Raw genomic sequence first — 14,226 nt, 5'->3', positions numbered from 1 at the left:
TATTTGCATATTCAACCATTTCAGAAAACTTAGGGAAAGAAACATTTTGTAAGCAGTCAAATGGGGACGCTTCATTGTGGTATAAAGGAGTTAATTGGATTCTCACATTTCATTAGTGAAATATCTATTAAACAATCTATCTATTAAGAACAAGTCTGTTCTTTTTTTTTAATTAAGTTTATTAAATGAAGTTGTGGTGGCTGCAACCAATAACAATGTCAACCGGTGGTGATGACGTGCGGTATGATTATTTGAATTGGGATACTTTGTATTTGTTTGACAAACGTTACATATACTCTGTATGTATCACAGGCCGTGATCACAGTTAATCTGCAGTGATCTTCTGCCACTTCCTCTGTGCCGGATACTCGCTCGCCGATCTGTCCAAACATCATACGGGCTGTTGTAGGACCATCGGGACGAATTGGCTCCCCTTGAACCCGAAAGAAGGACCTGCCCAAAAAGGCTGAGAGGGCCATACGTTTGATCTGGGAAGGCAAACTCCTGTTTGTGAAGTGGATGGACAAGAGAGCTGTAACAATGGGCTCCGCTGTGCATCAGGCCTGCAGCGGACAGACAGTGAGGAGAAAGGTGGGGGAAGCTGGGTGAGGATGAACAAATCCATACCGGTTCCGGACAGCATCTTAGATTACAACCAACGCGTAGGGGTTGCGGACTTGTCCGATGCGCTGATCGGCTATTACAGCGAAACAATGAAGTGACATTTCTCCATCACTTCATTGACATTTTAGTAGTGAACAGCGATCTGCTCCACAAGGAGCCGAGGCGAGACCCGACCCAGGCTCCGCATCGACCCACAAGGCCTTCAGGGGGCAGGTGATGAAGGAGCTGCTCGAGTTGGCTGCAGGCACCTCACCCGCCACCCCGTCCTCACCCTCTGCTGTAGTTGGGAGTATTGAACAGCATGCGCAATGTTTAAGTGAAATATATAACTTGGTGCATGACACATTCAGATTGTGCCAAAATGGCCTTTTTGTGCCTGAACGCACTAAACTGTACTAAAAACACCTTAATTCTCTTCTGCTTGACTTAATCCAAGTCAAACTTTGCGGAGGGAATGTCTCCACGCATGGAGCTGTGAATGGGAAGTTTAAAGCTGCATCATTCCAACAGGGTGCCTTCATTTGTTTTTGCAAACCTGAAACTTTTATTTCTGCCGTGTAACATTTTCATTTACTCTTAACCAGTAACACATTACACTAACATTAACACATCTGAACAAATCTCATAGGTGTTGCCTATTACATCATCAAAAAATATTCAAATAGAACCGAGGTATAATCTTTCAAAAATGTATGTATGTCATTTTAGCAGAGACCTAAAAATAGTCTCGTTTTAAAAAGGTACAACATGATGAGTGAGTTGTTGTCGCTCTAAAGGACCCCCCACATTACCATGGAGACCTTTTCTCTCACACCTCCTCAGAGAACAAAGAATTGACCGTGAGAAATCATGTCTTCATGTGAAGACATGTGTCACAACTGTGTGCAGAGATGCATCTCTGCCCAAACCGGTTTAAAAACGCATGCATCCATTTTGTAAATGTAGTTCTGCTGGCGCCGTTCACTTAATTTTACCAAAACTTGTCTGGTTTTTGATTCTCCGTTCAGCGTGGAGGCCTTTAAGAAAAAAGAAAAAAAAGAACTCAAGGTACCAACTGATTTAAAACCAAAGGATATTTTTTGTATTTTGTGTGTTTGATGCTTAAATCGAATAGATACACTGGCCTAAAATCTCTCTGTGTTTCAGATACTGGCAGCATCGCTCAGAGTAGTTTAGTCTGCGTGGGCCACTGAGTCCGGACGAGTGAGGTTCAGGTCCCTGAGATTTGGCTCCTGGTGGCTGAGAGTCAGCGATGCAGAGACGGTTCCTAGGACGCAGCAGCCGCCCCGCTGGTCGTCCTTCGTCTCCGCGGCTTGCTTTGGACGGAGCGGGCCGACGTTAAGGTGTTTACGCAGAGCACCCGGCGACACGTTGCATCAAAATGAAACACGACAAAATCAAAAGCACAATGGAGGCCAAGTTACAGAGTGGACTTTAAGAAAGATGTTAGCTGAAGATCACACCTTTGGCAACAGGAACCGAACAAACCCTCATTTCACATTATATCATAAATCCTCAGAACCGTCTCTCGCTGGTAAAAGCTGATGCACACATTTGTAGGGGAAAAAATAACAATAACAATGTACACTTCCACATTCCACACGTCCGATTTTCTTCCAGAGCGGCCGATAAAGGAGATACACACCATGCACCTGACCGCCTTGATGTCGGAAAGGAAGCCAATGAGCGGAAATGCCAAAGATTTGACACAAAACAAACAGCACGTTTGCAACTCGTACGAGTAAATACAGTGACTGCATGTGGAGGCCCGGGAGCGGACTCGGGAATCGAAGTGCTGCAGCGTTTCTGAACTACATTTACAACTCGATTCAACCCAGAACTGGTTAAATGATTATTGCTCCGACTAAAATTACAAAAGGAACATTTTCCGTCAGCGTGACGTGAGAGCTGCCCCGTGACCGACCTCGCTGAAGTAATGAGTGAGCGCTTTGAACACCAAATGAAGACGCTTCGAGTCCCTGACGTGTCCCCTCTGGTCCCAGTGGACAGCACGTCCGTCGGTCCACAAGTCTTTCTCACTGTGGGGCTCCCCGCTTTGTACCAGGGCCTCGGTGGGAGCGCCGGGCCCCCCCCCCTCCACCCGTCCCGACTGGGGTCGGTGCTGAAGACGCACACGTCAACCAGGTGAAAAAAGGCCAAAGTCAGAGTTACATGAATGTGCAAAGAAACTAATTGGTTTAAATGACGACTTCAATGACCTAAATATTTCCAATGCCAGAACAACAGGGGGGGGGGGGGAGTCGGGGGGGGGGGGGGGTCCAGACATTTATCTGCCAGGGAGGAATATTTCTACACCTGTATGCCAAGAGACTAGCTGCTCAGGCCATACAAATGCACATACCTGGTTGTTATTGGACCAGGCCAAAGTTTAAATAAGCAAAGAACGTTGTACTAAACCAAGACTAAAACAGTGGGGATGTGTTTGTCTATACGAAGGTTAAACCCTCGGGGAATATTGGACTAAACGAAGGCGAACTCAATCATTGGTTTGCTCTCGTGTGATTAAAACACTGCAACCACGACAGCACACAAGTATTTACCCACAATTACCCACAGTTACGGGGAACTACCTCAAAACAGTTTGTAACATTGTAAAAATGCTCAGGCCATCAAAATGCTGATGTTTACCAGTTTGAGTGCTTCTGGGTATTAAAAAAAAGGCATGTACACTAAAAAAAAGACCACGGGAAACGAGCCCGCAGAGGTCCAGTGAGACGCGGCTCAGTCTAGTGAAATGATATCCGATAGGCCGCTGTCCGTCCCTCCGCCGCCGCCGCCCCCTCCTCCCGCGATGACCCGGGTCTCGTGGCCGCCGGTGTCGTAGTGGCTGCTGGAGGAGGAGACCAGGGCCGAGCTGGTGCTGGCCGCGCTCTGCATGCTGCTGGTCAGGTTGTCCAGGAACATCTGAGGCCGGTAGTGCTGCTCGGGCAAAAACAAGTTGATCTGGATCAACGGGGTTACAGTCAGAACCTTTCAGGATGAGTGAACACGTCTCCAAACGTACAGCAACGCTTGTTTCTTCAATCGGCCTTTATGAAATGTACCAGCTAATCACCTCAGTCCCACAGGAGCTGCTTTGACTTCACTTAGCTAAGAGAATATTGCTTTTAAAATGAGTTGAGAACAAGAAAAGATTTGTTTTGACGTTTCAAATATTAAATATATTAAAATATTAAATAGATCAATTCCGAGTGCAGATTTCCTCATTTTAATATAATCCTATATACAAATCCTTGTCCCTATAAGCAAATCCCTTGATCTTTGCTTAGGAGGATAAAAGCAACTTGAACAAATAAAAGTGTCAGTCTCTGCTGCTGATAGATTCAAATACAAAATACGATGAGCGACATCACGCATAGCGCAGCCAGCGACAGCAAAAAACGGTCACAAACATACCTGAGGATCTCCTTGAATTAAGGAAAACAAATCCAGACCTGTAGGTCACAAAAGAAAGAGGAAACAGATCATTAACGGTGGTACGTGGTTACAGCGCTGACAGCGGCCCCTCCCACGCTGACTCACTCTGCATGTCTGTTGGGATGCTGGCCAGGGTGGACGGGTGGAAGGGGACTGCGTAGTCGGCCAGCGTGGAGGTCAGGTAGGACGGGTCCAGGGCCTGGACGTTGGGCACGCGCACGGTGGGCTGGTAGGTCAGCACGCTGAGAGGAAGAAGGTTAGCGGAACCGTCACTGCTGGAGTCTCATCGATACAGAGAACAGCTCATATTTTAAAAACTGAGGGGGCGTAAGTGATGAGCGGACACGAGCCCCCGCTGAAGCTGTGCAATGCACCCGCGCTGTATTTCACATACTTAAAAATGATGCACTTATTGTTTCTATATTTAGTTAACGCTTTGCTGCGTAAAATAAAGACGAAAAGAATGCAGCTCGATGCCGAACAACACCCTCCGCTAAATACTTTGGTTGTGGACGCGCTCTCCGGTGTGCGCGCACGTGTCTGGGCGATCGTGCCGTCCGCTAGCCCGCTACCGTAGCGACACAAGCGCTAAGCTATCGTTAGCTGCTGCGAGGAACGACTTCATCAGAGTGTGCAAAGTGTTTCAATTGGCTCAGGCGCCGAAAACGTGTGAGCTCACCCCTTCGCGTGCATCTCCTCGTTCTTGCAAATGTAAACGCAGCGCTTCTTCAGCGGAGGGTCCGAGTCCTCTTCGTCCGAGGAGGACGAGGAGCTCTCCAGGGTCAGGTCGATCACGTCGGCCTTCTTGGCGGTGCCGGACTCCGTAGAATGAGGCACCGCTGATGACTGCCGTAAGGGAGCCAAGGCTGGAGGACGAAGGGGAACAAATCATGTGTTGTGCGGTTCCCATGGAAACTGACTAGGCTCCAGCGGTCAGCATGATACAGTTATTGTTCTTATTGTGGGGCAGATTTAAACTGCTGTACTTTTCATACCGTGTACACCTTCCGCTGGTCGATAGGACCAATTCCAAGATGATGTACTTACTCTCAATTTTGGGAACCGACTGAGAGGACACTTTGACGGCCTCTTTCTTTGGTCTCATGGGACACCAAGTTCCGTCTTCCTGGAACTTGATCTCATCCACATCGGAGCAGTCGTTCAGGATCTCCAAGAACAAACTGAACAGAGAACCAAACACTTGCATCAATGGAAACATCTCTAAAGAAACTCTAGGATGGACTCCCTTTCTAGTCTCATTGTCGCAGTCTTTTGGGGGGAGTTTTGAGGGATGTGAGGCTTTTGGGACAGAGGATGTTGCATGTGCACAGACTGTAAATCCCTCTGAGGCAATGTTTGTAATTTGGGGCTGTAGAAAATAAAATGAATTGACATTAATTAAATGGATTATGATCATTGTGCGTTCCTCAGCTTCTGATCCACAAACCTGTTTTTAAGTCTCAACAGAAATGTCTGAGTTCATTATGCTGGAATTGTGCATTTTAAACCCTTTATTTACTGCTCCCATCAAGAATTTATTGCCCCCAATTCCAAATCTGATCTGACATTCAGATTTACGTGAATGTTAATTAAATACGTTTCCCATCCATAAGATAAACTTGACACATGTGCTGCTTGACCACAATCCAAAAGGCCCTGGTTCAAAACTATAAAGTTGATAAGCGTTATAGGGAAGACACATCACTCTGTCGGAGTTCTTGCTGATGCAGCACCATGTAAAAGAGTGACACTCCTTTCATCTCGTAAACAATCTTTGGCAGAGCGTCGATAATTTTGTCGGAACAGTTTTCTCACTCACACGTCCAGAGAGTAGAGGTGAAATATGGCAACTGGGCAAATTCACAGCAACGTTTTATAGATGTCCCTCCCATGTAGGGCGACTGGGGAGCACGGTCGTCCTCCAATCAGAGGGTTGTCGGTTTGATCCCAGGCTCTGCTAACCCGCACGTCAATGTGTCCTTGGGCAAGGCACTTAACGCAACGTTGCTCCTGTAGCTGTGACTACAGTGTGTGGATGTTAGTTACTGATGGCAGGTGTCACTGTGTGTGGTTCTCCTGTCATCAGTGTATGAATGGGTGTGAATGGGTGAATGATGTCATGTAGTGTTAAAGCGCTTTGAGTGGTCGGAAGACTAGAAAAGCGCTATACAAGTACAGTCCATTTACCATTTAAACCAACCAAATAAAAGATGGATGTGATGACCGCCACTGACCCGTCGATGATGAGACTCTCGTACGCGGCTTTCTTGTCGCACACGGGACAGATCCAGGTGGGCTTCTTTTCGTTCATCTGCAGGTAAAGGGCAGCGTCGAAACACTGCAGGTGGGAGCAGGTCACCGCCCGGCACGGCGCCGTCAGCCGCATCTTACCCAGCTGAGGGGCGACACATAAAGCAACACTTAATACAGTCTTACATGACATGTGAAGCAGTAGGTCTAAATATATGACTAAATAGACAAGCACAACATGTTCTTTCTTCTCATAGAGAAGCCAGATAGCTATGCAGCTAACGGTATCAAGTTTGACCACTAACTTGCTTGACATGGGGTCGATCAGAGGTGGGGAGAGAAGTTATTTTTTTAAACTCGATATAGAATATTATCCCAATTCCTCCGTGGCAACCTTGTATGAATATCCGTATGCCAAGAATGTTTTTTTTTTATGTATTACTATATACACTATTGATACAAATTAATGCATTTTTGGAAGCAATTCTTTTTTCAATCCACTAGATGGTGCTGAGTAAAGTCATTAACAGTTGGCTTGAATTGAGTGTGAAAACAAACAAATGTTTGTAATGTAACAAATGCAAATGTCTGTGGAACATAAAAGAAAAACTGCACGCCAAAAATGACCATTTGAATATCAATTGTTGTGGTTAAACATCGCACACGTTCAGTTAAATTCAGTTAAAGTTAAAGACTTTTCTCAGTTTTTGGATTCTTTCTTCACTGTGGGTTGATACCTCGAGAGAACGGTGAGTGATCTCCAGCTTCAGTGCTTCGCTAAATGTTATGTACTTGCTGTGCACAATGCATGCTCTAATGACATCTCCCTACAAAATGCAATCTAATCTTTACTCAGATTTCACCTTCACTCACCGGGCACATGAGTGAGACTCGGAGGCTTGTTGTGGCCACCTCGCTGTCCGGATCTGCTGTCAGCTTCTCTTTGACTGCAGCAGCGTTCAGGGGAAGGGGACAGAAAGAAATGATTCAACCACACGACACAAACAAACATATGAAGAAACTTCCCCTTCGGTGTACCTGACATCACCATGGGGACGACGCGCGGCGGCTATCGGCAAATGGCTGTGGCTGGATTTGTCCCTGTGTAATCGCATATGTGTGTCTACTTGACTTTAGGGTGTATTTCATAAAAGTGTTTTAAGTTTAGGTGTATAAAAAAAACACTGTGCTGTGGGCCGTGGAAACGGACTTTGGGTGTGTTTCCTTTTTAAGTAAAGAACCCCTGTGAGGTGTGTCTAATTCAGGGCGACAGTGAAGTGTCCTCTGTAGTTACTTAGCGCTCTGGAGTGGTCCGGGTTCCTGATGCCCTTCATCCTCAGCCTCTGCAGCAGCAGCGGTGACGTCAGCTGCCTCACCAGGTACACAGACATGGAATAGGTCTGAAAAAGAACAACGATCCGTGATGTCCAGCACAAACGTGTGGAAAAGAGAAGAGAGGAAGGAAAAGAAGAAAAAGATGTTGATGTTCTCACTTTGCCAATTTCAGGCGCCCATGTGACTGAAATCTGATTGGGGACCGCGGAGGAGAGTCGGACAAGAGAGGTGATGTTTAGAGATCTTCCAGGTCTCTTCTGTTCCACGCCGTTTTTCGGTGGCGGTGCGTAACCCTGGCGGAATAAGGGGCGTTGTTAGCGTTGTTAGCGTTGTTGCGGCCGAATGAAGGATTGGCCTCTATTGGGACTGTTCTGGAGTAAACTTACTGGCAGAGGGAAAAGTTTCCCATTAACCTTTATACAAAGACTGTTTGGGTAGTTATCCTCTTGAGGGCAACTCGTCTCTGACAAGCAAAACCTGACGACACAAAAAAAAAGAGAATTTAAGAGGATGATTCTAGAAAATCCTAAGCAGACTAGTACATAAGAATATAAAAAAGGTTTGAGTAATAGCCAAAGCAAAACCTCAGCAAAGTCAAGTTGAATATGAATGAGTTTCATTTGAACCATTTTCCTTAAATTAATTGAGTTCTACAAGGAAATGTAATGTTGTGTGGATAAAACGGTAGCATTGGACCGGTTTCTACCGGCAATATTATTGTGTTGGAATATGTGATATTATGATTATGGTTTCTCTTGATTACTGGAATTAATCTATTAGGCTCCATGTCTCGGGAGGAATTGAAATGACAGATCTTCAATCCGACATTCAGGAAGCATCAGCATCATCACATGGCTGAATGAAATGATGGTAAATGATGCGGTATTAAGTATTTAGTGTCTTCTGCTCTCCAGTCGAGACGGCATGCCTGAAACCTGGGATGTACCCTAGAAATAAACATCCCATCACCTGCAGATTACCTCACTTACTCGTGTAGGTAAAGCAGAGGAATCAAAGATTGTTTCATAACCAGCTGAAAGTTTATTTAACTAACATACATTTGATTTAGTTTGAGGTTCTATGTTTCTGCGAATGTCCGAATGTATTATTTCCAGGAGAGAAAGCTGAAGATTCTCACCTCAGCTGAATCTGAACCATATAGTCCCTTCGGCCACCTGGTAGAAAGTCCCTGTGAAACAGACCAGGTTAAACATACAATTACAACACAGTATTCTTCACATTTATCATATATGGACCTGGATGGGAGTGTTTTCCTCAGCATCAGCCCTACCTGGATATGCACACCTCCCGAACTTGCTGTGGCGTCAAGGCAAAGATGAAATATTTTTCTTGGTGGTGCCTCTGTGCAGGACTCGCTCCTGAAAACACAAATGCTGAGTGTTAGAGCACCAATACCATGAACTATGCCTCAAAACACACACAGCACAACTAATCATCTTTACACAGAGCACAGGGTTTACATGTGGGCGACTGTGGGTGAGTGGGGAACACAGTCGTCCTCCAATCAGAGGGTTGTCGGTTCGATTCCAGGCTCTGCTAACCTGCAGGTCGATGTGTCCTTGGGCAAGACACTTAACCCAACATTGCTCCTGTAGCTGCAACTACAGTGTGTGGATGTTAGTTACTGATGGCAGGTGTCACTGTGTATGGTTCTCCTGTCATCAGTGTATGAATGGGTGTGAATGGGTGAATGATGTCATGTAGTGTTAAAGAGCTTTAAGTGATCGGAAGACTAGAAAGGCACTATACAAGTACAGTCCATTTACCATTACACATTAGGGTACTACATTGTTTTTGATAGTCTGCATTCAATCCCATCATGTGGCATCACAAAGGCTCATTGTGCTCTGAATGAGGTCATGTGCTTTACTAAAGACAGCAGCACTGGGAGGACATTCAACTCAAGGAAACTCATGGTGTCATATGTGATCATGATCCTTTTTAAGTTCTCGACTCGATCGCATTAACACTATATACTCATCGTACGTGAAATGACTTTTTATACACCTAATTATTTGGAGACCATAGACTTGCACGATATTTGGACATGACCTTGATCATTTTTACATTATTGAGTTACGTTAGTTACATTTTTTTGTTTATTTGTGCAGGTGGGGGGGGGAGGGTGACGAATCGAAGCGGCCGCGCATTCGTAGGGACTTTTCTGTTAGTCTCACAATAGTAAAGTCATCTGGGCTGAACTCTCACCCCGGGGCGAGAGTTTGACATATGTGGTGTAGGGGATTGGGGGTGCATGAATGGATGAAGAAAGGGATTAGCGGCCTAAAAAGTTTGGGAACTGCTGATCTAAGATAAATCGATTTTTCTTGTCACTCGTGTCCCTGCATCTGTACTGCACATTGTTTGCAGTTGTGTTTAGCTCCTTGAATATAAAATGAATTGCACTTTGAAAGGGTATACTTGCATTATTTGCTTGTATATTGTCATTGTATGAGGCCTAAAATGGTCTTGTAGCAGTTATTTCTGGGACCATCGATGGTCTGACAAAAACATTTCTCATGCCCGTCATATGGGAGGTTTGGTAAGACGGCTCGTAAGCATTCAAGGCAAATGCTGATGAACGACTACAGATTGGTCATTTAAAGATTGAAATAATGTTTGTGAACAATGTAACTCACTATCCACTACATCTTGGGCATTATTTCATCAAACGAAGGATGTTTCCCCATCGAAAGTGAGTCTGAAACTCATATGAGACATGATTGTGGAATCATATCCAGGAGCTATTTCTTGGCTGGTTGTATGTACACAATTTTACACATTTATGGGCTTTTTTTCATCACCATTGTGGTGAACAGCAAACGGTTATGTTATAATACTAAACCTTAAATTTGTATTTAAAATAAGTAATAATAATACGTTTTACAAAATAGTTTCAGCGGCTCTGTGTAATTATTTACAAACAAACAGAAGAAACAGACCTAGACTTGAAGGCTTGATCAGGACGTCCAGCACGTCATAGAAGGGCAGCGGCTTCATCTGCACGTCAGGGTGGACGGGGGGGACGAGAGGTGCCGGCTGCTGGAGATTCATGCTGAATTCCTCTTTGTTGTCGCGCCACATGTGGCTGTTTCACCGGACTAACGGGCTGAAGTCTGCGTTACTCAGCCGACTTCTGCAAACAGAGATGTGTGCGAGGTCACTAAGGCGGCCCCCCTCACATCAGAGGGCAACAGGGACTTCATGTAGGCCGACTCAGGGGCTGGGAAATGGGTACACAGAGACACAAAGCAGGTGATGAGCAGAGCACTCGCGCTGAGTCCCGGTCTGATCAGAAGACAGAGTCAGGTGTTGTTTTCCGTCACATTGTCAGACACTTCCCGAGCCACTGAGAGCAACAGGCTTTCGCTGCTTTTATCGTTATCTTTCAAACATGTTTTCAAAAGTGAGTCAGTTGGACATGCTGGATTTATTCTAACGCTTTTCACCAAAGATGAGTTTAGCATTACTTGAGAGGGTGCAGTTAGTGGCTCCTATAACTTGAGAAAGTAGCGGCAGGGGAGTGGGGCTTAGCGAAGGCTCAGCGCATGGCACAATCAGGAGCAAAGAAAACATATCAGTCCATCGCCTTTGACATACGCTTTTCCAAAATAAGGGCCGATGGGAGCAGGGACGTTGCCTCTAAATAGACCTGTTTTGTTTTTCCCAAAAAGCAGCGTTATGCTTATTTGATCATCATGGAAGGATTCCTCCATGTTTTGTTGTATCCCGGCTCTCGGATTAATTAATATAGGTTGATGTTGGACTTGAGGTCTTAACAGCTTGTCATTTTCAATGATTAAAACAAATGCGTTTCACGTGACAAGTCGTTCACATTGACCTAGTCAGCACACTGCGAGAAGGGAACGGACATGTTGGAAAGGTGCCCAGATAAAAGCCTTCATGCGAAAGGTGAAAGGTCAAATGTGACTGTCGCGTAATCAGTTGGCAGTGGTTGTTGCCCCGGTAACCACAAGCCACCTCAAGCAGCGTAACGTCACACTTTATCTGGGATCGGAAGCGCAAACGATCAACACAACTCACATTTGGATGTTACCCTACATATTGAGCGTTCACTTCAACAACGTAACGCGGAGGCCTTTCGATCAGTTCGATTAACGCTGTAAAACAACACGTTAATGACCGATTTCATCCGCAGCAATTCCACTTTGGGTGCTAAACAGACACGTAAAAGTAACGGCGGAGTTTGTGCATAACGCAACAATATGAACGGAGTATGTTATTAAATCGACGGAACAAATCGGCTTCCAAAACCTGTCCAGCTAACGTTAGCTATATAAAGTTGTGACATTAGAGACAGTTCAGCGTCTTTATGCTAGCCGAGTGTAGCTTCGTGTTATCAGCTGCATGGCATCGATCTCGCGCAGAGAACAATGGAGATCACGTCAGGGTTACTCGATAGCTTCAACCCCCACACGCTCATAGCCGATATATTTGGTAGCAACGACTGCTTAACTAGTTGTGTTTAAAACACAACTCAGTAATGTAATGGGTGCAGCAGGCTAGCAGGGGACCTATTAGCCGCGGCTAGCATTGAGGCTAACTCCTCTATCTATCTTACGTTGCGCCCTCGGCGTGCGCAGCGCTGCCTCGCGACAGCCCGTCGTCCGAGAGCGTCACGCGTCGACCACGTCGGTCCTTTCGAGTCGTGCTTACATGTTGCAATGTTGACAGAAAGTAAGACGCCGTCAATGTTTTTCTTTTTTGCCTACCCGAAACTCTCCGCCATCTTGTTGTTCCCGGGTCACCCCGCCCAGCGTGACTACTTCCAGGTGACGCCACAGCTGGAGGTGGAGGGTCGGGACCGGACGGGACCCCCTCCCTGCGCGCAGCGCCGCTCGCGCCAAAAATAAACAAACAAAGGAAGTGACCCGACTGCGAGAAGAGATTCAACTGGGCTGCAAACTCGTTAACGAAGCTGCTAGGTTTGTCAAAATGTGACTCTCGTGCAATAAAGAGTCTTTTTGCAGTGAAAGCAAGCGACACGTGACAATCTCCGTGCGTGACGTGCGCACAGTCCTTTCAAAATAAACCATCGTCTCCCAGAAAACATCCATATCACACAAGCAACATCCCAATGTTAAGTATAGTTAGTTACCAAAATCGCTGTCTCAGTACAACCATGGAAGGTAACGGTATTTATACTCAGGGTCCATATACTAATAAATGTTAAAAAATGTGCTTCAGAAATTTGAAGTGCTCCAGAATGAACGTGTGATTTCATGCTGTCATTGTTTGTTATTTTGCTTGGATATCCCAGATGAAAAGTATACTCGTAATATCATGTTACGTAATCAGTTACTACGAAGTGAATGTGCCCCTTTTAGCAGTTTGGTAATGGTTTTAAATTAAAATACAATAGTGTGACTGATATGCTTCTTTAATGGGAGATTGATATAAAAGTGTTCAATCCCAGTAGATGGCACTGTCCACGCAAACACTTCAGTAGCAGTACAAGTAGATAGATAGATAAGTACTTTATTGATCCCCTAGGGGAAATTCACAACCAGCTTGACTTGTACTAGTGTTGCAAAACAAATACATAGAATGAACACGAATGCCTTGTAGCACAAACATTTCTCAAGGAAACAATGATGGATTTAATCCCCCTTGATCAAGAAGATGAGCTGGAGCCCCAACTATTTTATTTTTCTGCTTCACATACTTAAATACAATACAATATCACAATAAATACATAAAAAGTCTCTGAGAGCGGTAAAGTCCTGTAATGGCTCATATTAAAAAAAAAAGACGTACAAAATCAAAAGATATAAAATGAATACAAGTTAAGTTAAAAAGTTAAGTTTAAAAGTGTTTTTGTGCCCATGATGAATGCCCCAGATGAATCCATTTAATGAATAAATAAATAAACTCATTGATTATTCAAAACAGTACTTTTCATACAAAAATGCTCAAAACTTCACATAATAACAGAGTGGGAGGACCGTGGCCATTTTGCTAAAAGACAAAACAATTAATTGTGAAAAAGCGTAATTATACAGGTGATGGCGCCGAGCTTCCATCTAAATATGTATTCTCATTACATCAAGCCACAAAACACAAAGTGAAGCACGACACTTGACCTTTTGCTGGTCTGTGACCCTGTTTTCTGTTGGATGAGGAACCATTGCATACATCAGGGTTTTGTCTGGAGCCCTGGCTTTAGAAATATTGTTTAAAAAAGGCATTTTCCCATTGTTGGCCATATCGGGGGAAATACATGTCCTCCTGTCCTGAATTCCACTACAGGCATTGCTGCCGTAGGAATGTGACAAAATGTGTGCCACTAAAACCATACGCAGGTGTTGTCGTGGAGAGTCGTGTGGGATTTCCCGCTGAACAGATAGAAAATGAATTGTAATGTTATGGGACAACTCTTAAATCATAGCAAATGGTGGAAGGCTAACACAGGGGATTGAGGAAAAAGGATATTTATTTACATAGTTTTGAAGGTCTGAAGACCAAATTGCAAACAAAAGGTAAATCTGACTAAATAAGGCCGTTACAGTAGTGCAGGTCACAGTTCCCCCCCATCCC

The 14,226-nt window shown here is 44.8% G+C and overlaps 1 protein-coding gene across 7 annotated transcripts; it reads right to left on the bottom strand.

The window, feature by feature from the left end:
- Positions 1–2,039: 2,039 nt before the first annotated feature.
- On the bottom strand, positions 2,040–12,697 carry pias2 (protein inhibitor of activated STAT, 2). 7 transcript variants are annotated; one of them, XM_040195901.2, is made up of 14 exons: positions 12,402–12,697; positions 10,611–10,891; positions 8,939–9,026; positions 8,786–8,836; positions 8,034–8,124; positions 7,806–7,940; positions 7,607–7,712; positions 7,186–7,259; positions 6,297–6,457; positions 5,110–5,243; positions 4,742–4,928; positions 4,168–4,304; positions 4,042–4,079; positions 2,040–3,588 (listed from the first exon to the last, which is right to left on the bottom strand). In XM_040195901.2, the coding sequence occupies exons 2-14, from the start codon at positions 10,750–10,752 to the stop codon at positions 3,367–3,369; spliced, it is 1,566 nt and encodes a 521-aa protein (XP_040051835.1). In that variant the 5' UTR covers positions 10,753–10,891; positions 12,402–12,697; the 3' UTR covers positions 2,040–3,366. The 7 variants fall into 7 exon arrangements, with proteins under 7 accessions (XP_040051835.1, XP_040051839.1, XP_077943178.1 ...); XM_040195905.2 differs by having other exon boundaries at positions 2,040–3,564; XM_078087052.1 differs by having other exon boundaries at positions 2,040–3,564; positions 10,611–10,804.
- Between the last annotated feature and the right edge of the window lie 1,529 nt (positions 12,698–14,226).

Source organism: Gasterosteus aculeatus, chromosome 13 (assembly GCF_964276395.1).
Source record: "Gasterosteus aculeatus chromosome 13, fGasAcu3.hap1.1, whole genome shotgun sequence".
Taxonomy (NCBI): domain Eukaryota; kingdom Metazoa; phylum Chordata; class Actinopteri; order Perciformes; family Gasterosteidae; genus Gasterosteus; species Gasterosteus aculeatus.
The sequence above is the reverse complement of the archived record's forward strand: the minus strand, read 5'-3'. Positions and strand labels throughout refer to the sequence as shown.